We start from the raw sequence: 21,945 nt of genomic DNA, 5'->3' as shown, positions 1-21,945 counted from the left end.
CTGATGATACAATAGAGTCACACATCACAACAACACACACACTGATGATACAATAGAGTCACACATCACAACAACACACACACACTGATGATACAATAGAGTCACACATCACAACAACACACACACTGATGATACAATAGAGTCACACATCACAACAACACACACACACTGATGATACAATAGAGTCACACATCACAACAACACACACACTTATGATACAATAGTCACACATCACAAGAACACACACACACTGATGATACAATAGAGTCACACATCACAACAACACACACACACTGATGATACAATAGAGTCACACATCACAACAACACACACACTGATGATACAATAGAGTCACACAACACACACACACTGATGATACAATAGAGTCACACATCACAACACACACACACACACACACACACACTGATGATACAATAGAGTCACACATCACAACAACACACACACTGATGATACAATAGAGTCACACATCACAACAACACACACACTGATGATACAATAGAGTCACACATCACAACACACACACACACACACACACACACTGATGATACAATAGAGTCACACATCACAACACACACACACACACACACACACACTGATGATACAATAGAGTCACACATCACAACAACACACACACTGATGATACAATAGAGTCACACATCACAACAACACACACACTGATGATACAATAGAGTCACACATCACAACACACACACACACACACACACACACTGATGATACAATAGAGTCACACATCACAACAACACACACACACTGATGATACAATAGAGTCACACATCACAACAACACACACACTGATGATACAATAGAGTCACACAACACACACACACTGATGATACAATAGAGTCACACATCACAACAACACACACACTGATGATACAATAGAGTCACACATCACAACACACACACACACACACTGATGATACAATAGAGTCACACATCACAACAACACACACACTGATGATACAATAGAGTCACACAACACACACACACTGATGATACAATAGAGTCACACATCACAACAACACACACACTGATGATACAATAGAGTCACACATCACAACACACACACACACACACTGATGATACAATAGAGTCACACATCACAACAACACTGCTTGACATGAATCTCCTCAGAAACATTAAATGTATTTAAAAAGTCGTCTTCTAGTAAAACTGGTGAAACAAAGATAACAAACTGATCAACTTTCCTACAGGAAGAGATCAATAGTTTTATTGTAAATGTCAAAACAATAAATAATGAAGCAGTAAATTTCAAACAATGTTTCCGGAGTTCACTTCTCTGGACTCAGAGTCTCGTCCTTGTCCTCCTTCTCGTCCTCCTTCTCGTCCTCCTTCTCGTCCTGGACCTGGTCTCCATGAGTCGGCCTCAGAAGGTGCTCCAGCTCCTCCGCACTGACGGCCACTCTCTCAGGGATCAACCACCTCTTGAAGGTCTCCAGAGCGCTGCGAGGACACACCAGTCTCACCAGGGTCTTCATCACGTGACCTCACCTGTCGTCGGTGACCTCACCTGTCGTCCAGGTCGCCGCCCTGGAACAGCTCCGAGGTCTGGGCGTCGTGCAGGAACCGATCCCAGCATTCCTTCTTGGCCTGAGACAGAGACCGTAACATGTCCCTGGAGGTCACGGCGCCGCTCTGACCTTTCAACTTCTTCAGGCGATTCTCTGAAAGCAGACAGATGTCAATCATCTCAGAAGGACTGACACCTTCTTTTTCTTTGACGGTTTTGTCTTGTGTTCTCCACACGTGATCAATGATCAGGTCAGGAGGGTCATGAGGGTCAGGAGTACCTAGAGCTGCGATGTAGATCTCCGAGTCCTCCATCGGGGTCCAGTCTGGATCCGAGTCTGCAGGTCTTGGAAGGAACGAGTCTTGAAACTGGGTTTTGTTCTCCAGACTCTCCTCTGGTTCGATCTCCGGCAAACTGGAGCAAACCTGGGACCACAAGTCCACACTGGTCTGGACATCCTGGTCCTCGAAGTCGTCCAGCATCTGGAGCAGATCATGTCAGTGAGAGCCATGATGATGATGAAGAACATCTCACCTCCTCGTGTCTCCTCGTGTCTCCGTGATTTAAGGTTTAGCTTTAGCTTCTGTTGTTAGCATCCATGTCAACACACCAACATCCGCCCACTTCCGTGTTGAGGCACATTTGATTGGACACAACAGCGGTCCGTCCGTCGTCTTTGATATATGATTGGACGACGTGGTCAACGTGCGATCTGATTGGCCAGCGGTCCTGCTGTGAGGCGTGTATGCGGAAGTGAACTAAACGACACCGACAGCTCGACAGGTAAACAAACTAGAGTTTATTAACTTAATAACCTGTGACTCATTCATGGTGGGTTTTCAATGAAGGTCGAGTCTTGAAAGTTCTTGTTGTCCATAGTTCAGGTGAGTTGTTGTCCCTGCAGGTCCAGAGAGATGCGAGCAGGTCTGGCAGGTCTTGCGGTCCGTATGGGTTTGTTTCTGTCCAGGAGCCTGAGCCTGATGTCTGGAGGAAGAACTCATCCAGAGCTGATGACCAGACTGAGAGGTTTATTTATTGTTATTGTTTATCTTCGTGAATCCAAGAGACTTTTCATATAATCAAGTTATTTTAAGGAAACTTGTTCAAAAAATGTTTCTTTATTTGAAGTCTTTAGAAGAACATAAAACTATTTATTTATTTCTTTCTTTCTTTCTTTCTTTGCTCTCAGATCACGGAGTCATTCGCAGCGAGCGAGTGTTCAGAGCCATGATGGAGACGGACCGAGGTCTTTACTCCAGAGACTATCCTTATGCAGACTCACCTCAGGCCATAGGTCTGTGTGTGTGTGTGTGTGTGTGTGAGTGTGTGTGATCGCAGTAACTGTGTGTGTGTGTGTGTGTGTGTGTGTGATCGCAGTAACTGTGTGTGTGTGTGTGTGTGTGATCGCAGTAACTGTGTGTGTGTGTGTGTGTGTGTGTGTGTGTGATCGCAGTAACTGTGTGTGTGTGTGTGTGTGATCGCAGTAACTGTGTGTGTGTGTGTGTGTGTGAGTGTGTGTGATCGCAGTAACTGTGTGTGTGTGTGTGTGTGTGTGATCGCAGTAACTGTGTGTGTGTGTGTGTGTGTGATCGCAGTAACTATGTGTGTGTGTGATCGCAGTAACTATGTGTGTGTGTGTGTGTGTGTGATCGCAGTAACTATGTGTGTGTGTGTGTGTGTGTGTGATCGCAGTAACTATGTGTGTGTGTGTGTGTGATCCCAGTAACTGTGTGTGTGTGTGTGTGTGATCCCAGTAACTGTGTGTGTGTGTGTGTGTGTGTGAGATCGCAGTAACTATGTGTGTGTGTGTGTGTGTGTGATCCCAGTAACTGTGTGTGTGTGAGAGATCGCAGTAACTGTGTGTGTGTGTGTGTGTGTGTGTGATCCCAGTAACTGTGTGTGTGTGTGTGATCCCAGTAACTGTGTGTGTGTGTGTGTGTGAGATCGCAGTAACTATGTGTGTGTGTGTGTGTGTGTGTGTGTGTGATCCCAGTAACTGTGTGTGTGTGTGTGTGTGAGATCGCAGTAACTATGTGTGTGTGTGTGTGTGTGATCGCAGTAACTGTGTGTGTGTGTGTGTGTGTGTGTGATCGCAGTAACTGTGTGTGTGTGTGTGTGATCGCAGTAACTGTGTGTGTGTGTGTGTGTGTGAGTGTGTGTGATCGCAGTAACTGTGTGTGTGTGTGTGTGTGTGTGATCGCAGTAACTGTGTGTGTGTGTGTGTGTGTGATCGCAGTAACTATGTGTGTGTGTGATCGCAGTAACTATGTGTGTGTGTGTGTGTGTGTGATCGCAGTAACTATGTGTGTGTGTGTGATCGCAGTAACTATGTGTGTGTGTGTGTGTGATCCCAGTAACTGTGTGTGTGTGTGTGTGTGATCCCAGTAACTGTGTGTGTGTGTGTGTGTGAGATCGCAGTAACTATGTGTGTGTGTGTGTGTGATCCCATTAACTGTGTGTGTGTGAGAGATCGCAGTAACTGTGTGTGTGTGTGTGTGTGTGATCCCAGTAACTGTGTGTGTGTGTGTGATCCCAGTAACTGTGTGTGTGTGTGTGTGTGAGATCGCAGTAACTATGTGTGTGTGTGTGTGTGTGTGTGTGTGTGATCCCAGTAACTGTGTGTGTGTGTGTGTGTGTGAGATCGCAGTAACTATGTGTGTGTGTGTGTGTGAGATCGCAGTAACTATGTGTGTGTGTGTGTGTGTGTGTGTGTGATCCCAGTAACTGTGTGTGTGTGTGTGTGTGTGTGTGTGTGTGTGTGTGATCCCAGTAACTGTGTGTGTTTGTGATCACAGGCTACAGAGCCACCATCAGCGCTCCTCACATGGTGAGCGACACGATGTGTCCATGTTTGCTTCATGCTTGACCTCTGACCCTCCACAGCACGCTCACGCTCTGGAGCTGCTGAGCGACGCCCTGACAGAGGGAGCGTCGGTGCTGGATGTGGGATCAGGAAGTGGATATCTGACCGCCTGCTTCGCCAGGATGGTACGAAGCCTCCCTCCCTCCCTCGGTTCATGTCACATACAAGTGTGTGTTGTGTGCAGACGGGGGTCAGAGGTCGCGTGGTGGGAGTGGAACACATCGATAAACTAGTGCAAAGATCCATCAGGAATGTTGAGGCGGACGACCCGGAGCTGTTGTCCTCTGGACGCGTCACGTTCGTTGGTGAGTCACGAGTGCGACGGAGAGACGAGTCACGAGACGAGTCACGAGTGCGACGGAGAGACGAGTCACGAGACGAGTCACGAGTGTGATGAGACGAGTCACGAGACGAGTCACGAGTGTGACGGAGAGACGAGTCACGAGTGTGACGGAGAGACGAGTCACGAGTGTGATGAGACGAGTCACGAGACGAGTCACGAGTGTGATGAGACGAGTCACGAGACGAGTCACGAGTGTGACGAGACGAGTCACGAGTGTGATGAGACGAGTCACGAGTGAGACGGAGAGACGAGTCACGAGACGAGTCACGAGTGTGACGGAGAGACGAGTCACGAGTGTGATGAGACGAGTCACGAGACGAGTCACGAGTGTGATGAGACGAGTCACGAGACGAGTCACGAGTGTGACGAGACGAGTCACGAGTGTGACGAGACGAGTCACGAGTGAGACGGAGAGACGAGTCACGAGACGAGTCACGAGTGTGATGAGACGAGTCACGAGTGAGACGGAGAGACGAGTCACGAGACGAGTCACGAGTGTGATGAGACGAGTCACGAGACGAGTCACGAGTGTGATGAGACGAGTCACGAGACGAGTCACGAGTGTGATGAGACGAGTCACGAGACGAGTCACGAGTGCGACGGAGAGACGAGTCACGAGTGCGACGGAGAGACGAGTCACGAGACGAGTCACGAGTGCGACGGAGAGACGAGTCACGAGTGTGACGGAGAGACGAGTCACGAGACGAGTCACGAGTGTGATGAGACGAGTCACGAGACGAGTCACGAGTGTGATGAGACGAGTCACGAGACGAGTCACGAGTGTGACGGAGAGACGAGTCACGAGACGAGTCACGAGTGCGACGGAGAGACGAGTCACGAGTGCGACGGAGAGACGAGTCACGAGTGCGACGGAGAGACGAGTCACGAGACGAGTCACGAGTGCGACGGAGAGACGAGTCACGAGTGTGACGGAGAGACGAGTCACGAGACGAGTCACGAGTGTGATGAGACGAGTCACGAGACGAGTCACGAGTGTGATGAGACGAGTCACGAGACGAGTCACGAGTGTGATGAGACGAGTCACGAGACGAGTCACGAGTGCGACGGAGAGACGAGTCATGAGTGTGATGAGACGAGTCACGAGACGAGTCACGAGTGTGACGGAGAGACGAGTCATGAGTGTGATGAGACGAGTCACGAGACGAGTCACGAGTGTGACGGAGAGACGAGTCACGAGTGTGACGGAGAGACGAGTCACGAGTGTGATGAGACGAGTCACGAGACGAGTCACGAGTGTGATGAGACGAGTCACGAGTGAGACGAGACGAGTCACGAGACGAGTCACGAGTGTGATGAGACGAGTCACGAGTGTGACGAGACGAGTCACGAGACGAGTCACGAGTGTGATGAGACGAGTCCGGAGCTAAAGACCGTGTCCCTCCACAGTGGGAGACGGAAGGCTTGGGTTCCCACAGGAGGCTCCTTACGACGCCATCCATGTCGGTGCTGCAGCAGCTACTGTTCCTAAAGCCGTGGGTATCATGGAGTCGCTGGTTCTTTTCCAATAGCTTCTCATTCCACTCCGTCGCTCTCCTCCAGCTGCTGGACCAGTTGAAACCAGGAGGACGTCTGGTGATCCCAGTGGGTCCAGACGGTGGCAGCCAGGCCTTGGAACAATACGACCGACTGAGGGACGGCTCAGTGGTGAAGAAAGTGCTGATGGGAGTGATCTACGTCCCCCTGACTGACCGGAGACATCAGTGGCCCAGGTAACACCTTACCTTACCTTCACAGGTGAACGTCTTCACGGATGAGTGAAGATGTTTGTGTCCAACGATGACTAGCACTGATGTGTGTGTCCGTCCAGGATTTGTGTGCGTTTGATGGTTAAATATGGATGAAATATGAGTAAAACGACAAGTTGTCACATGTTGTCTCTGCAGAGGTGAGCTTTGACGCTTCATGGTCCACATCCTGCAGGATCTGAACTGGATCCATTGATGAGTCAACGTTCAGGAACGTGAAGAAACACAACCAACACTAATATCCGTTTGCACACGACATTATGATCACATGATAAACAGAGCAATAGTTGAAATCCTTTTATTTTCCATTGTTTGACGCTTCTTCTCTTTTATTCTTTTTATTAATAAACTTACAAAATAATTTAAACACAAGGTTAGTTTTGAATCTAATGAATTTAACTTGTCGTCTGTGTTTCCGGATCATTTTAAATTAAGAGCTGATGTTACATGTTGGTCATGAGTCAGTGTTTACAAGAGATGGATCACTTTAATATACATTAATATACTTTAATATACATTAATATACATTAATATATGATGAAAGTGTTAAAATAACCATATTTATAAAAGCAGAAGCTGCTGAGAGACGAATGTTTGTATTTATTTACCTACACAAACTTTAAACTACAAACTCTTACTAATATGACAAAGAAAATGTGTTTTTTTTAAACAATAACATGTTGAAGACATTTGCGACATGTTATTGTTTCAAGTCAATCACATCTAAATATTTTCATGACGTCAAATTGTGACGTAAATATTGAACTAAACGATTCAACAAAAAAAATGAGAATTTAAAGTGAAACGTTTGAGCAAAGTGTTTTTATAGAAGTATTCATTTCATCATCACTAGAATCAAAATGTAATTTGATAACATTATAGTTGTCAACGCTGACGCTCTGACGTCATCAACGCGAGACGCTGACCTGGAGCAGCACATTAGCCACATTAGCTTCGAGCTCGTGCGTCCAACGACATGTTCTTCTGCTCGTGCGCGTCAAGGCGCGTCCACGTCTCAAGATTTGACAATTGACGTCACGCTGCTCGTGTCTACGTCACAGAAGAAGAAACATTCTCTGTGTTTGCTTCACCCGCGTGTGTCGCGTCCTGAGCCTACGTCATCTGTGCGCGTCTGGCGTCATGGAGCCGCTGCCTGAAGGACGCTGTAAACGCAAGAGTGAAGATGTTCCTGAAGATGTTCCTGAAGATGTTCCTCAGGACGCAGGTCCAGCTAAGAAGCGTCGCGGGAGGAAGACGCTCCTTCCGGGCCAGAGGTTCGTTCCCGCGCCGCAGAAGCGCAACAGTGACGTCAGCTTCAGTCGACAGGACTTCGACGAGACCACGTACTTCTTCGAAGGGGGTCTGAGGAAAGTCCGTCCTTATTACTTTGACTTCAAGACCTACTGCAAGGGACGCTGGGTGGGAAAGAGCCTCCTGGAGGTGTTCAAGGCCGAGTTCAGGTGCGAGTCTCTGGACTACTACCTGAGGGCGGCTCAGGTGGGTCGGATCCGCCTGAACGACACTCCAGTGGAAGATCTGACTGTAGTCCTGCAGGTGAGTCTCACGTCCTGGTCCAATAAAGTTCTCATACCTGGACCCGTTGATGAGCTGAGATCAGAACCAAGACTTCATGTTCCTGATCAGGATCTGAACGTTTTTACTGAAAGTCTTGTTTATTTTGAGATAAATGTGATGAATGATAAAGATAAATCTTTGAACGTCTTTGAACTTCTACACATTTATACGAACTTAACCATTACAACTTTTATCGTTTTCGCTCGTTCCCGAGCTTGTTCTAGCCTTTTATCTCTCGAACTCGTTCTTCATTCCTCTTTTTCTACCTTTTTCACTTGAATGAATCTTCAACTCGTGTTTCATCTTCTTCCACTTTGACCTTCAGGTTCATCTTCTCACACCGAGAAACTTCATTCAACAACACTTTTGTCTACTTACTAATAATAATAATACAAATACTTCTACTTTTACAACTAATTGCACTACTAATCCTACTGCTTTTACTAATTCTACTACTACTTCTTCTACTAGGTACTACTACTTCAACTACTACTACTACTTCTACTAATAGTTCTACTACTAATTTGTTTTCACATCAGTCTTTTTTCTTTATGCCATCATTTCAACACGTTTCTACACATTTTTACTTTGAATACAAATACTTTACAGACTCGTTCACTGCAGTTACTTCTACAAATGTTAGTTTTCTGGTCTTCATCTTCATTTTAGGTGGTTTTAAAGAAGACCCGTCTTGAATAAGTAGTTCTTAACAAGATGTGGATTCCCTGCAGAACAACGATCACATGAGGAACACGGTTCATCGCCACGAGCCCCCGGTGGTGGGCAGTCCTCTGAAGGTCCTGGTGGACGACGGGGAGGTTCTGGTGGTGGACAAGCCGGCCTCCATACCTGTCCACCCGTGTGGTCGCTTCAGACACAACTCTGTCATTTTCATCCTGGGTAAAGAGCACGGAGTCTCCGCCCTGCACACGGTGCACCGCCTGGACCGGCTCACCTCCGGGGTTCTGCTGTTCGCCAGGACGCTGGAGAAGTCCAAGCAGTTGGACCAGTTGGTGAGAGACAGGAAGGTCAGTCCAAGAGAAGCTTCTGCTCCCTCTGTGGTCACGTGATCAGTGGTGTTGTCTTCAACAGCTGGAGAAGGAGTATGTGTGCCGGGTCGAAGGGGAGTTTCCTGAAGTAGAGCTGGTCTGCGAGGAGCCCATCCTGGTTGTTTCGTTCAAGATCGGACTCTGCCGTGTGGACGCTGCAGGGAAGGACTGCAGGACCGTCTTCAGCAGGATCAGCTTCAATGGCAGGAGTAGCGTCGTGTGCTGTCGGCCTCTGACCGGGCGGACGCACCAGATCCGAGTCCACCTGCAGTTCCTGGGCTTCCCCATCGTCAACGATCCCATCTACGGGGCGTCGGCGTGGGGTCCTCAGCGGGGGAAGGGTGGGCAGGTGGGCCTGAGTGACGAGGACCTCTACCTGGCGCTGACGGAGGAGCACAAGTCTAAGGAAGGTCTGGACTCTAAAGTGGTTCCTGAAGAGGGATCGGATCAGAAGAAGTCGGATCAGGTGAGCGGAGACGGACCTTCACAGACGGACCGGGAGACCCCTGCAGACCCAGACCACCTGTGCAGCGAGTGCAAGTTGGTGCGGGCCGACCCGACGCCGTCAGAACTGGTCATGTATCTTCATGCGTTACGCTACAAAGGACCAGACTTTGAGTATTCCACGGATCTCCCTGACTGGGCCAAAGAAGACTGGCCTGAGCCGTGAAAGTCTTTTATTTGAATAAAGACTTGATTGAGACTTTAAAGATATTCTCATCAGATTCTACTGTTGACGACTAAGAGTTTTTCTACTTTTTGTTTTATTTCTTTATACTTCAAATAACTGTTAAACTTTCAAAACATTCAATCTGGACTCGTCCTTCTGGTGGTTTTTGTTATAGAAACTGTTTTCCTTTTTACCTCAACGAAAAGTAGATCGAATTACATTAAAATAAAAGTGCAGTCAATGTTAACTTAACATGACTTGAGTGTTTGTAAAAATCCTTAAGTTTAAAGATTGTCACTGTTGTGTTGTTTAATGAATGAGATGAAAAACAATTGCTTGAAAATAATGTTTATTATTTCATATCTTTGTGACTCAAAGTGATCCAGAGGAAGAGGTTCTGTTCGAGTCGTCGCTGCAGAACTTGAAGGATGAAGATCCATCTGTCATGTGACTCAAACATCTGCTGTAACGATAATATTCCATAAATATCTTTGCACACGTCACTACGATAAGACACGCCGTTGGTGGAAATGACATCTCAGCGAAGTATAGAAAAAGCGTTTTTACCTCAAAAGCTTCAAGCAAGTTTGGCTGAAGGTTTCCAGGTTCAACACGACCTCAGACACGAGTTCACATCACGTACACACTTCCCTTAACACACACACTTTCATGGTGACTCGGGGATCAATACTTCTGAGGCTCTCGAGTCAAAACTGCTGTGTTTGCATTTGATAGAATCAACTTTCGCCGAAGGTGAAGCTCCGTTGCTATGAACCTCTGAACCGTAACAACTTAATGACGCTGCACCTCAACTTCTTATCTTGACACTATGACATGTCCCTCTAGTGTCCACTGATGGAAACACCATCTGATGACTCGAGAGGTGGATGTAGCCTGAAGTGTGTTCAATACCCTTCAGCAGGCCAGTTGTTGACCGTCATGCTCTTGATGCGGTCACATGTTCAACAGTCTCGTTGACCCCTCTTGATCCACACGTCTGGCAGGTCCGCTTTACTGTTGGGCAGAATGACCACGTCCTCGCTTTGGCTGCTTCGGCTCTTGGCCTCGTACACCGGGTTGTTAAGTGAGAGTCGAAGTGTTTCTCTTTTACTATTCAGACTTCCAGGTTGTGACGGAGCCTCCTGTCCTCCAGGCGGTTCTTCTGAGGGTCCCGGGTCAGTGAGGCACATATCGTCAGAGAAGCCCTCGCAGGACTGACAGGGGAGCGGGTTCTCAGTGGCTTGTTCCTCGGTGCTGAGAGAGGGCAGGTCGCTGGTCTCCAGAGTTTGGCTGTTGATGGTCTCTTCGTTGCTTGAAGATGATGAGAAGGATTTATTTCTCCATCTCTGGTCCTGGCAGTTTTGACACAGCAGCTTGTCTTGAGATCTGTCTTCTTTGGTGACCGCTCGCTGAGAGTTGTACGGAGAGGAGGTCTGCAGCGCTTCAGTGGGACGACCTGTTCGTTCATTGATCATCTCTGCCCTTTCTCCAGTCGAACCTGCGCCTCCCCCGCAGTATTCGATCTCATCCGACAGCACAGAAGGTCTGTTGGAAAGTTTGCTGGTACACGTGCTGTTGTCGAAGCTGTCGCTCAAGCGATATGCCAGTGGCTGCAGCTCGTACTGCTCGGCGCCGCAACCTCCTCTGGTCTTTCTATGCTGACTCGGGTTCTTCTGGTAGAAGTAACTGGCGGGCTCACTGCCTAGCTTTGTTCTGCCGAATGCTCCGTTAATTGATCCCGACTCTTCGGAGCGAGACGAGGAAGTGCCGTCGCTGGGGTCGGACAAACACAGGGTCGTGATTCCACAGCTCTTCTGCGGTCCAAAGAAGCAGCACAGTGATTGAAAGAAGAACGTAGCAAATCCACATGCTACACATTTGACCAGAAACAGGAAAATCCCTAATTTCCTAAACAGCAGCACCGTGGCAGGCAACATGAGGATCCCTGCACTGAAGAAAGCACCAGAAACTATTGCTACAGGACATCCCATCTTTTTGGTGGAATGAGCTACTTTTCCGATTCTGTCCGAATGTGGAGCAGAAGCGTAGGAGATGCAATAGTTGGCAACAAAGTCGATAGACAGTCCAGCAGCTGACGATATGAAAAGAGCCTCCAGACCATTCAGTTTCCATTCAAGGAGCACAAGCAGAGCGATGGTGACAAACACGCTTCCACCTACTGCCACAGTACCAAATAAACTTAATATAAAATTCCAAGTGGTCAACAAAAGCATTGCTAACGTGACGGCCACTGAGAGTCCAGCCAGTGCCATCGTCTCTGAGCTCAGCGACTGCTGGAGGTCGAACAGAGCGAGCTGACTGACCAGCCAGCCCTTCTTTAGCCCCTGTGGTGCTTCGGAAAGTTCTCGATCAAACCATGATACAGTGTCCCGGTAGAACAGGCTGGTTCTGCTGTAGTTAAAGCTGTACAGGTATGTGGTCCTGAACGCTAACACCAGGGCAGCAACACTGCCATCGGGTTTAAAGTACACTCCGCCGTTGTGGGTCAGGTGTCCTTCTTGGTAGCGCTCTGCTAGCATCATACTGAGGCAGCTCTCAAAAATACTTGGGTTGTACGGAAAATAACTGTTATTGCAGCAAAGATTTGAAGAATCAGCACTTGAGCATCTTCTGGCAGACATCCAGTGTGTGAGTTCTTCAACAAGGCAAACGTTGTCGCTTAATTCCATTTTATTCTTGGGAGAAGGTGCATAGTAGAAGCTTTGGTTTTGAACTCTTTCACAAAGGTCCTTCAACCACACCTGAGCGTCCAGATGGCTTATGTTAAAGGTTGTGTCAAGAAGAAGGGAGCCGTTGCTCAATGGGTCAAAGTGATCACCGTCGTCCACTGGTTTGACGCCCCAAACCAGCATTAACATCACTGGTTTGTCTTCCCCGTTCCTTTGTCTTTCAAACATGAACATGTGGCGATACTCTGCGTCATATCTTTCAATGGGGTGACTGGAGCGAAACAGCTGTGTGGTCCGGCTATCCAGGTTTGACAGCATCATGCCTGGGTCGATGCAGGACATGTAGGTGCCACCGACAGCGAGCACTGCAAACCAACACACCCAGATGTACCTGAACTTGACGACTCCCCAGGGCAGGATCTTCAGAAAGATTAAACTTGAGGTATCTGCAAGACCTCGTTTGAGTTCCCGTGCCTTCTGCACTAGCTTAAAGAGACAGCGCTTGCGTGAACTTGTTTCCCAAAAGCCACCAGTCTTTTTGGAGCAACATAGATTCCATCTCTGCACCCCAAAAGGCACTGAGGATTTTTCCAAGTAGTTATATTGCAGAATAACAGAACTCGGGAGCCATATTAGTGTCAAAAGTGAACTAATCAAAGAGGCAATTCCAAGATAGATGGAAAAACATCTGATTGCTGGGATGCTGCTGATATAACCTGAAAAGAAAGCAGCACTCGAGGTCATTCCCGAAGCCAGAATCAAATGGCCTACTTCCCGAAGAGCTCTGTTTACTCTCCTCTCCAGTGCAACTGAAGGGTTCTGGGATAGCTGCAGATGCCAGAAGTCGGCAAAAATGAAAACATGATTGGAGCAGCACCCGAGGAGAATAATTGCAGCCGACAGATTAACCAGGGGGAAGAAGGCGAGTCGTAAGACCACTTTGTAAAGGAAGTACGAAGTGAGCAGGGAACCTGTGGTGGCCGTCACACTCAGAACCACTAAGAATAGAGACTGAAGGTATAGAGACATCGTGAAGACAAGAGAGATGATGGCCAAGACTGGATATACAGAATCTTTTGCTAGGTAGTATTTGAACAGTGTCTGCTTGATTCCAAAATCGATGCCAGTGATGGTTGTGTTTTTGTACGACAGACTTTTGCCTTCAAGGCTCTTCATGTATGTCTCCATCATCTGCACCCCCTTTTCTACTGGTAGGAAAAGAAGGCTGTACTTTAGCGTTGGAATTTGGTATTGGACCGTCTGGGGGCCGAGGAAGTCCTTATCAACCAGGAAGTGCAGGATTTGGAAAACAAGTTTGGTTTGTTTGCAACGGGATGGAACTGAGAAGCAGCTGCCGTGCAGCGGGCTCTGGACACAGGCCTCGACCAGAAGTCGCTGGTGATAGTAGTGAGCACACTTCCTCAGCAGGCTCAGAGAGTCTGACACCTGAAGTGGGAAAAAGAATTCCCATTAAGGATGTTGAAGTGAAGATGAACTGCAACAAGGCCAGATCCGTTTTCCACGACTTGTCTCGGATGTCGTGCAGCAGGACAACATAAATGTATGAATCCTCACAATTTTAAGCAATTAATTGGTTCTTTGGATAAAAAAAAGATACCTGTTGCGAGGTCAAACTGAGGCAGCTAGAGGCGTTGTTGAGAACAGCCAAATAATTTCCAAGAGACCAGCTGGGGCAGCAGCTGACGCCCGTTGGGGAGTCAAACTCTGTTCTTATGTGCTGCTGACACAAGTCCTGGAACTGGGCCTGCGAGCGAATCTGAAGCAGATTCAAGATTAAGATGCTGTGACGACGGATTAGGGTTGGAAATTAAAGTATAAAGAAGCACTAACCTTGGAGATCTCAATCTCACACATGGCTTGGATTGACTTGAGACTCCAGAGACTGGCTGAGTTCTCTGAGCGAAACACTAGTTGAGCTAAATGATGGTCTGGACAGAGAAAGAAGGAAAACATGTTCAATGGTGTCAATTGTACTTGAGACAAACTTACTTGGAGTCTTGCAAAGGACGTTTTCAGAGTAAATATCTCTCAACTCAACAATTCTTTTAGTCCGTGGGTTTGTAGGGTCTTGACCTCCATCGTCACCAGCGGACACACCAAAGCTAGCATAGGGAGGACATCAACCTCAGGATGCAAATACTTGATCTTCATGTATACCTTTTTGTGAGCTGCTGTGGTAAAGGGGACAATACTTTCCCGGGACCAGAGTTCTCCTGCAGCCTGGACAAGCTTGAATGGCGAACCCCTATATCCGTTCCTCTTGGCTCAAAACCCTGGAAAAAAGAGTGCACAAAGGGTTAGGTGAGCAAAGGTTTCTTCATTGGGCTGTTAGCTTCATTCCTTCTTTTTCTAACACCGTGGCATCAGTTTCTGTGCTGCCTTCAAATTCCACCCTAACCCGACTAGAAATGTGGTCTGCACTGTGTTTACGACTGTGCCTCTGCTATGAGGTCCCACTTTAATGAACTCTGGTGGTAGTTCTGGTGTGGCTGACCAGTAGAGGCTCTGAGAAGTCCGGCAGTGGTCCGATAAGAAGTCCGGCCAGAGAGCATCCAAGCAGCAGTGCTGCACAACCCAGCAGCCACAGTAGCGGCTGATCCACCAGCGCCTGTGAATACCTGCCCAAACATCAAGGTGTTGTCATGGTAGATGATACTAGTGTTCCACAATTGAGGGACTGACCTTCTGACCAGCCAGGACGCTGCACCTTCCCTGTAAGAGACGCACATTTTAACACACATTTTCTGAAGATGGACAACTGAGTCCAGACACACCTGACTGGCACCTCATGTTTGGGTTGTTTGGCCCCGCCTTCATTTGACCTGTGGAGCCCGGGACACTTGGCTGCACCATGATGATCAGAACCTACTGGTGTATCTCTGTTGTCATGAAAATCTGTGATGTTGGGTTGAAGAGGTTCATGAAGGCCACCGTGAGGACGTCTGCTGGACTGCGGCGACAGATAAGGTCCAGCTCGGACACCCTGGGAAACCTAAAGCCAAAGAGTGGAGTACAGTGTGACTGCTAGCTTGTTACCAGGTCAAAGATCTGAGCCTCTTGTTGACTGGACCAGCGCTCACATCTGAACCAGCTGGACTGAGATAAACATGGTCACGTGTCTGATGTTAAATGAGGGTCGTACTTGATGGTAGAGCTGGCAGGAGGCTCTGCTGCAGCCGTCACAAAGATCCACGTCTGCCTCGTCGGCGCCCTCTAGGTCAGGAGGACACAAAGACAGCACCGGGATGATGCTGGAGAAGAAGAACAGACGTCATGAAGCTGTGACTCACCTGCACAGCAGACGCTGAAGAAATGTCATGATCCAGTGAAGGATCATGAGCAGGTGTTTGTCTTCAGGTGAGTCAGTAGAAGGATGACCTTCAACATCAACAAACTTCACATAAACCTGATGTGAGCTGCTAACATGATGGAACATTGAATCAAGACAAATATATGTAGAAGATATAATGTTGTGTGTCATGAGCCTCACACACGAGTGCATTAATATTCTTGTTTTTCCACAGCAGCACTTCCTGTCGCTGTTGTCATGGTGACACAGTCAACATATGTCACATGACCTCCCAAGAGTTTAATTTACTTCTGTTGAATCAGCGACGAGTTCTGTTGAGTCGTGGCAGCTTGTAGCTGATTCATACACTCATGAGCTCATGGCTACGTGTGGTCGGTCGCTTTGATCTGACAATCTGGCCGTGATGGGTTTAGATGTTTTGATGTCCACCTAATATTAAGTTGTTCTGAAATCTGGACGAACAAGAGGTTACGAGAGTCCATTCGGACGTAATAATGGCTTCACTCCTCCAGCTGTAATCATGCTTTGTTTATAAAATGAGCCCTTCACACACTGATGATACAATAGAGTCACACATCACAACATCACACACACTGATGATACAATAGAGTCACACATCACAACAACACACACTGATGATACAATAGAGTCACACATCACAACAACACACACTGATGATACAATAGAGTCACACATCACAACAACACACACTGATGATACAATAGAGTTACACATCACAACAACACACACACTGGTGATACAATAGAGTCACACATCACAACAACACACACACACTGATGATACAATAGAGTCACACATCACAACAACACACACTGGTGATCCAATAGAGTCAAACATCACAACAACACACACACACTGATGATACAATAGAGTCACACATCACAACAACACACACACTGATGATACAATAGAGTCACACATCACAACAACACACACTGATGATACAATAGAGTCACACATCACAACAACACACACTGATGAAACAATAGAGTTACACATCACAACAACACACACACTGGTGATACAATAGAGTCACACATCACAACAACACACACACTGATGATACAATAGAGTCACACATCACAACAACACACACACACACTGATGATACAATACAGTCACACATCACAACAACACACACTGATGATACAATACAGTCACACATCACAACAACACACACTGATGATACATTAGAGTCACACATCACAACAACACACACACTAGTGATACAATAGAGTCACACATCACAACAACACACACACACTGATGATACAATAGAGTCACACATCACAACAACACACACACTAGTGATACAATAGAGTCACACATCACAACAACACACACACACTGATGATACAATAGAGTCACACATCACAACAACACACACGCTGATGATACAATAGAGTCACACATCACAACAACACACACACTGATGATACAATAGAGTCACACATCACAAGAACACACACGCTGATGATACAATAGAGTCACACATCACAACAACACACACACTGATGATACAATAGAGTCACACATCACAAGAACACACACGCTGATGATACAATAGAGTCACACATCACAACAACACACGCACACTGATGATACAATAGAGTCACACATCACAAGAACACACACGCTTATGATACAATAGAGTCACACATCACAAGAACACACACGCTGATGATACAATAGAGTCACACATCACAAGAACACACACGCTGATGATACAATACAGTCAGACATCACAACAACACACACACTGATGATACAATAGAGTCACACATCACAACAACACAAGTTGATGATACAATAGAGTCACGCATCACAACACACACACACTGATGATACAATAGAGTCACGCATCACAACAACACACACACACTGATGATACAATAGAGTCACACATCACAACACACACACACTGATGATACAATAGTCACACACCACAACAACACACACACACACTGATTATACAATAGAGTCACACATCACAACAACACACACGCTGATGATACAATAGAGTCACGCTTCACAACAACACACACACGCACACTGATGATACAATAGAGTCACACATCACAACAACACACGCACACTGATGATACAATAGAGTCACACATCACAACAACACACACACACTGATGATACAATAGAGTCACACATCACAAGAACACACACACACTGATGATACAATAGAGTCACACATCACAAGAACACGCACACTGATGATACAATAGAGTCACACATCACAAGAACACGCACACTGATGATACAATAGAGTCACACATCACAACAACACGCACACTGATGATAAAATCGAGTCTCACAACAACACACACACTGATGATACAATAGAGTCACACATCACAAAAACACACACTGATGATACAATAGAGTCACCCATCACAACAACACACACTGATGATACAATAGAGTCTCACAACAACACACACACTGATGATACAATAGAGTCACACATCACAAAAACACACACTGATGATACAATAGAGTCACCCATCACAACAACACACACTGATGATACAATAGAGTCTCACAACAACACACACACTGATGATACAATAGAGTCACACATCACAACAACACACACACTGATGATACAATAGAGTCACACATCACAACAACACACGCTGATGATACAATAGAGTCACACATCACAAGAACACGCACACTGATGATACAATAGAGTCACACATCACAAGAACACGCACACTGATGATACAATAGAGTCACACATCACAACAACACGCACACTGATGATAAAATCGAGTCTCACAACAACACACACACTGATGATACAATAGAGTCTCACAACAACACACACACTGATGATACAATAGAGTCACACATCACAACAACACACACTGATGATACAATAGTCACCCATCACAACAACACACACTGATGATACAATAGAGTCTCACAACAACACACACACTGATGATACAATAGAGTCACACATCACAACAACACACACACTGATGATACAATAGAGTCACACATCACAACAACACACACACTGATGATACAATAGAGTCACACATCACAACAACACACACACTGATGATACAATAGAGTCACACATCACAACAACACACACACTGATGATACAATAGAGTCACACATCACAAGAACACACACGCTGATGATACAATAGAGTCACATATCACAACAACACACACACTGATGATACAATAGAGTCACACATCACAAGAACACACACGCTGATGATACAATAGAGTCACACATCACAAGAACACACACACTGATGATACAATAGAGTCACACATCACAACAACACACACACTGATGATACAATAGAGTCACACATCACAACAACACACACACACTGATGATACAATAGAGTCACACATCACAACAACACACATGCACAGACACACATATTTACACATGTGTGTGTTTTCTGACTAAAGTGAAGATGAGTTTATAATAATAATTGTTTTTAAGGAAATAAAAGTCAAAATCTTGATTTTCTAATGAATTTGAATCTTCTGATGAAACTGTTGAACATGTTTCCTCCTGATGTCATGTCAGCATAGACGTGGACGAACCTGCCGTCAGCAGCTGCAGCTGCGAGCTCGTGTTGTCTCAGGTGAAGATGTTCAGATGTTCAGAAGCTCAGAAGCTCAGAAGCTCAGAAGCTCAGATGCTCACCTCAGTCCTCCATGATCCGTGAGAGACTCGTCCAGGATCTGCTCGCTGCTCCGCCTCGACGCGGCGTCCATGTTGAAGTCTGGAGGAGCTGCTGCTGAAGATGAAGATGATGATGAAGATGATGAAGATGATGATGATGGTCCTGGAGTCGAGCTGTGATTGGACGCTCGTCGCTGATGCTGACGCTGGAGTGACAGGCGCGTGAGGTTCTGATGGTCCACAGACCGGTTCTGTTGCATCAAAGCTTCAGCAGAACATCAGCATCACGTGACTCTTCAATGATTCTCTTCATCTTCACTACAATGACGTAGTCAATCCTCACCTGTCAGTCAAGCAGGTGAAAAGAAGCTTCAGGTTTTAAATCGTGAAAATAAAACGATGAACCCAAACTGTAATGTCACGTTCTTCCTCCAGGTGGCAGCAGAGATCTGCTTCAAGAAATAGTTATTCGTGATTTTATTTGCTTCTGTTTTCTTCTTCGAAATAGAAAATGAATAGAAACCGTTTTAAAAATGAAGTTTTTAATATTCAGTCATTTCATGCTTTGGAATATTATTGTTAATTATTGTTTTTTTTTGTCAGAATGTTGCATATATTCAAACTCAACAATATTCATTCTTTTTTCTTCTAAAAAGTATAAAGTAAGACGTTTTTTTCAGTTATTGATTATTTTGATCAAGATCTAAAAATACATTAAAAATGAGCGTAAATATGAATTAAATTTGTTTAAAAAAAAAACTTTTCAGCTTCTAGATATGTTATGATAAGACTTTAAATAGAACTATAATATATAATTATATTATATTATTATTATAGATAATATAATATATAATACAATATAACATAATATATTATAATATTTAACACAAATATTTTCTTCTTATTCTGACCATTAGTGACAAACTTTAAACATTTAATCGTGGATTTATCAATATTTGCTGAAAGTCTATATTTTCTACTATGATCTACTTATTTCTTCACTCAAGAAGTACAAGTTTGAACGTACTTCAAGATAATACTCTGATGTATACATGTACATGTACATGTATACATCAGAGTACTATGTACATACTTTATTATGTATTTGGAAACTTCACATTCGTGATGTATTTTGTGACAAAAATATTTATCTGCATCAGAATCTACATGTGTTTGAAGTGAAGGTTGTTGGTTCAAGTCCAGGAAGTTAAAAGTTGTAAAAGTATTAAAAGTAATAGAAGTATTAAAAAGTAAAGTAAAGTAATAGAAGTATTAAAAAGTAATAGAGTATTAAAAGTAATAGAAGTATTAAAAGTAATAGAAGTATTAAACGTAATAGAAGTTTTAAAAGTAATAGAAGTATTAAAAAGTAAAGTATTAAAAAGTAATAAAGTATTAAAAAGTAATAGAAGTATTAAAAGTAATAGAAGTATTAAAAAGTAATAGAAGTATTAAAAAGTAAAGTAAAGTAATTGAAGTATTAAAAGTAACAGAAGTATTAAAAAGTAATAGAAGTATTAAAAGTAATAGAAGTATTAAACGTAATAGAAGTTTTAAAAGTAATAGAAGTATTAAAAAGTAAAGTATTAAAAAGTAAAGTATTAAAAGTAATAGAAGTATTAAAAGTAATAGAAGTATTAAACGTAATCGAAGTTTTAAAAGTAATAGAAGTATTAAAAAGTAATAAAGTATTAAAAAGTAATAGAAGTATTAAAAGTAATAGAATTATTAAACGTAATAGAAGTTTTAAAAGTAATAGAAGTATTAAAAAGTAATAAAGTATTAAAAAGTAATAGAAGTATTAAAAGTAATAGAAGTTTTAAAAGTAATAGAAGTATTAAAAAGTAAAGTATTAAAAAGTAATAAAGTATTAAAAAGTAAAGTATTAAAAGTAATAGATGTATTAAAAAGTAATAGAAGTACTAAAAGTAATAGAAGTATTAAAAAGTAATAGAAGTATTGAAAAGTAAAAGAAGTATTAAAAAGTAAAGTAAAGTAATAGAAGTATTAAAAGTAACAGAAGTATTAAAAAGTAATAGAAGTATTAAAAGTAATAGAAGTATTAAACGTAATCGAAGTTTTAAAAGTAATAGAAGTATTAAAAAGTAATAAAGTATTAAAAAGTAATGAAGTATTAAAAAGTAATAGAAGTATTAAAAGTAATATAAGTATTAAAAGTAATAGAAGTATTAAACGTAATAGAAGTTTTAAAAGTAATAGAAGTATTAAAAAGTAATAAAGTATTAAAAAGTAAAGTATTAAAAGTAATATATGTATTAAAAGTAATAGATGTATTAAAAAGTAATAGAAGTATTAAAAAGTAATAGAAGTATTAAAAGTAATATAAGTATTAAAAGTAATAGAAGTATTAAACGTAATAGAAGTTTTAAAA

General features: G+C 44.1%; 4 protein-coding genes across 4 annotated transcripts; 2 read left to right on the top strand and 2 right to left on the bottom strand.

Annotated features, from left to right (window-relative positions):
* Positions 1–1,241: 1,241 nt before the first annotated feature.
* On the bottom strand, positions 1,242–2,246 carry ccdc32 (coiled-coil domain containing 32). The gene is made up of 4 exons (XM_087780049.1): positions 2,108–2,246; positions 1,854–2,055; positions 1,574–1,727; positions 1,242–1,506 (listed from the first exon to the last, which is right to left on the bottom strand). The coding sequence occupies exons 2-4, from the start codon at positions 2,053–2,055 to the stop codon at positions 1,335–1,337; spliced, it is 528 nt and encodes a 175-aa protein (XP_087636175.1). The 5' UTR covers positions 2,108–2,246; the 3' UTR covers positions 1,242–1,334.
* A 40-nt stretch (positions 2,247–2,286) lies between these two features.
* pcmtl (l-isoaspartyl protein carboxyl methyltransferase, like) lies at positions 2,287–6,899 on the top strand. Its single transcript, XM_087780048.1, has 9 exons — positions 2,287–2,356; positions 2,478–2,599; positions 2,763–2,867; positions 4,369–4,400; positions 4,457–4,561; positions 4,621–4,741; positions 6,187–6,272; positions 6,340–6,509; positions 6,684–6,899. The coding sequence occupies exons 2-9, from the start codon at positions 2,488–2,490 to the stop codon at positions 6,694–6,696; spliced, it is 744 nt and encodes a 247-aa protein (XP_087636174.1). The 5' UTR covers positions 2,287–2,356; positions 2,478–2,487; the 3' UTR covers positions 6,697–6,899.
* A 595-nt stretch (positions 6,900–7,494) lies between these two features.
* On the top strand, positions 7,495–10,086 carry rpusd2 (RNA pseudouridine synthase domain containing 2). The gene is made up of 3 exons (XM_087780047.1): positions 7,495–8,099; positions 8,852–9,148; positions 9,213–10,086. Exons 1-3 carry the CDS (start codon positions 7,686–7,688, stop codon positions 9,837–9,839), a joined length of 1,338 nt encoding a protein of 445 aa, XP_087636173.1. The 5' UTR covers positions 7,495–7,685; the 3' UTR covers positions 9,840–10,086.
* A 130-nt stretch (positions 10,087–10,216) lies between these two features.
* disp2 (dispatched RND transporter family member 2) lies at positions 10,217–19,788 on the bottom strand. Its single transcript, XM_087780329.1, has 10 exons — positions 19,575–19,788; positions 15,693–15,801; positions 15,325–15,542; positions 15,233–15,262; positions 15,045–15,168; positions 14,708–14,823; positions 14,540–14,652; positions 14,381–14,478; positions 14,148–14,306; positions 10,217–13,975 (listed from the first exon to the last, which is right to left on the bottom strand). Exons 1-10 carry the CDS (start codon positions 19,643–19,645, stop codon positions 10,802–10,804), a joined length of 4,212 nt encoding a protein of 1,403 aa, XP_087636455.1. The 5' UTR covers positions 19,646–19,788; the 3' UTR covers positions 10,217–10,801.
* Positions 19,789–21,945: the final 2,157 nt, after the last annotated feature.

Source organism: Callionymus lyra, chromosome 18, assembly GCF_982586985.1.
Source record: "Callionymus lyra chromosome 18, fCalLyr1.hap1.1, whole genome shotgun sequence".
In the NCBI taxonomy this organism is placed as follows: domain Eukaryota; kingdom Metazoa; phylum Chordata; class Actinopteri; order Syngnathiformes; family Callionymidae; genus Callionymus; species Callionymus lyra.
Note: the sequence above shows the minus strand (reverse complement) of the source record. Positions and strands in the feature narration are given on the sequence as shown.

Bases quoted from the DNA above. Each gene is read 5' to 3' on its own strand.
- disp2 (XM_087780329.1), bottom strand. From the start codon at position 19,645: ATGGACGCCGCGTCGAGGCGGAGCAGCGAGCAGATCCTGGACGAGTCT. The intron at 14,307-14,380 runs GTTAGTGCTTCT...AATCTGCTTCAG, and splicing joins GTGAGATTGAGATCTCCAAG to ATTCGCTCGCAGGCCCAGTT. The intron at 13,976-14,147 runs GTATCTTTTTTT...TTCCCACTTCAG, and splicing joins TCAGTTTGACCTCGCAACAG to GTGTCAGACTCTCTGAGCCT.
- ccdc32 (XM_087780049.1), bottom strand. From the start codon at position 2,055: ATGCTGGACGACTTCGAGGACCAGGATGTCCAGACCAGTGTGGACTTG. The intron at 1,728-1,853 runs GTACTCCTGACC...GTCTGCTTTCAG, and splicing joins GATCTACATCGCAGCTCTAG to AGAATCGCCTGAAGAAGTTG. The intron at 1,507-1,573 runs GTGAGGTCACCG...GTGTCCTCGCAG, and splicing joins GGCGGCGACCTGGACGACAG to CGCTCTGGAGACCTTCAAGA.
- pcmtl (XM_087780048.1), top strand. From the start codon at position 2,488: ATGCGAGCAGGTCTGGCAGGTCTTGCGGTCCGTATGGGTTTGTTTCTG. The intron at 2,600-2,762 runs GTTTATTTATTG...CTTTGCTCTCAG, and splicing joins GCTGATGACCAGACTGAGAG to ATCACGGAGTCATTCGCAGC. The intron at 4,401-4,456 runs GTGAGCGACACG...GACCCTCCACAG, and splicing joins CCATCAGCGCTCCTCACATG to CACGCTCACGCTCTGGAGCT.
- rpusd2 (XM_087780047.1), top strand. From the start codon at position 7,686: ATGGAGCCGCTGCCTGAAGGACGCTGTAAACGCAAGAGTGAAGATGTT. The intron at 8,100-8,851 runs GTGAGTCTCACG...GATTCCCTGCAG, and splicing joins ATCTGACTGTAGTCCTGCAG to AACAACGATCACATGAGGAA. The intron at 9,149-9,212 runs GTCAGTCCAAGA...TGTCTTCAACAG, and splicing joins AGTTGGTGAGAGACAGGAAG to CTGGAGAAGGAGTATGTGTG.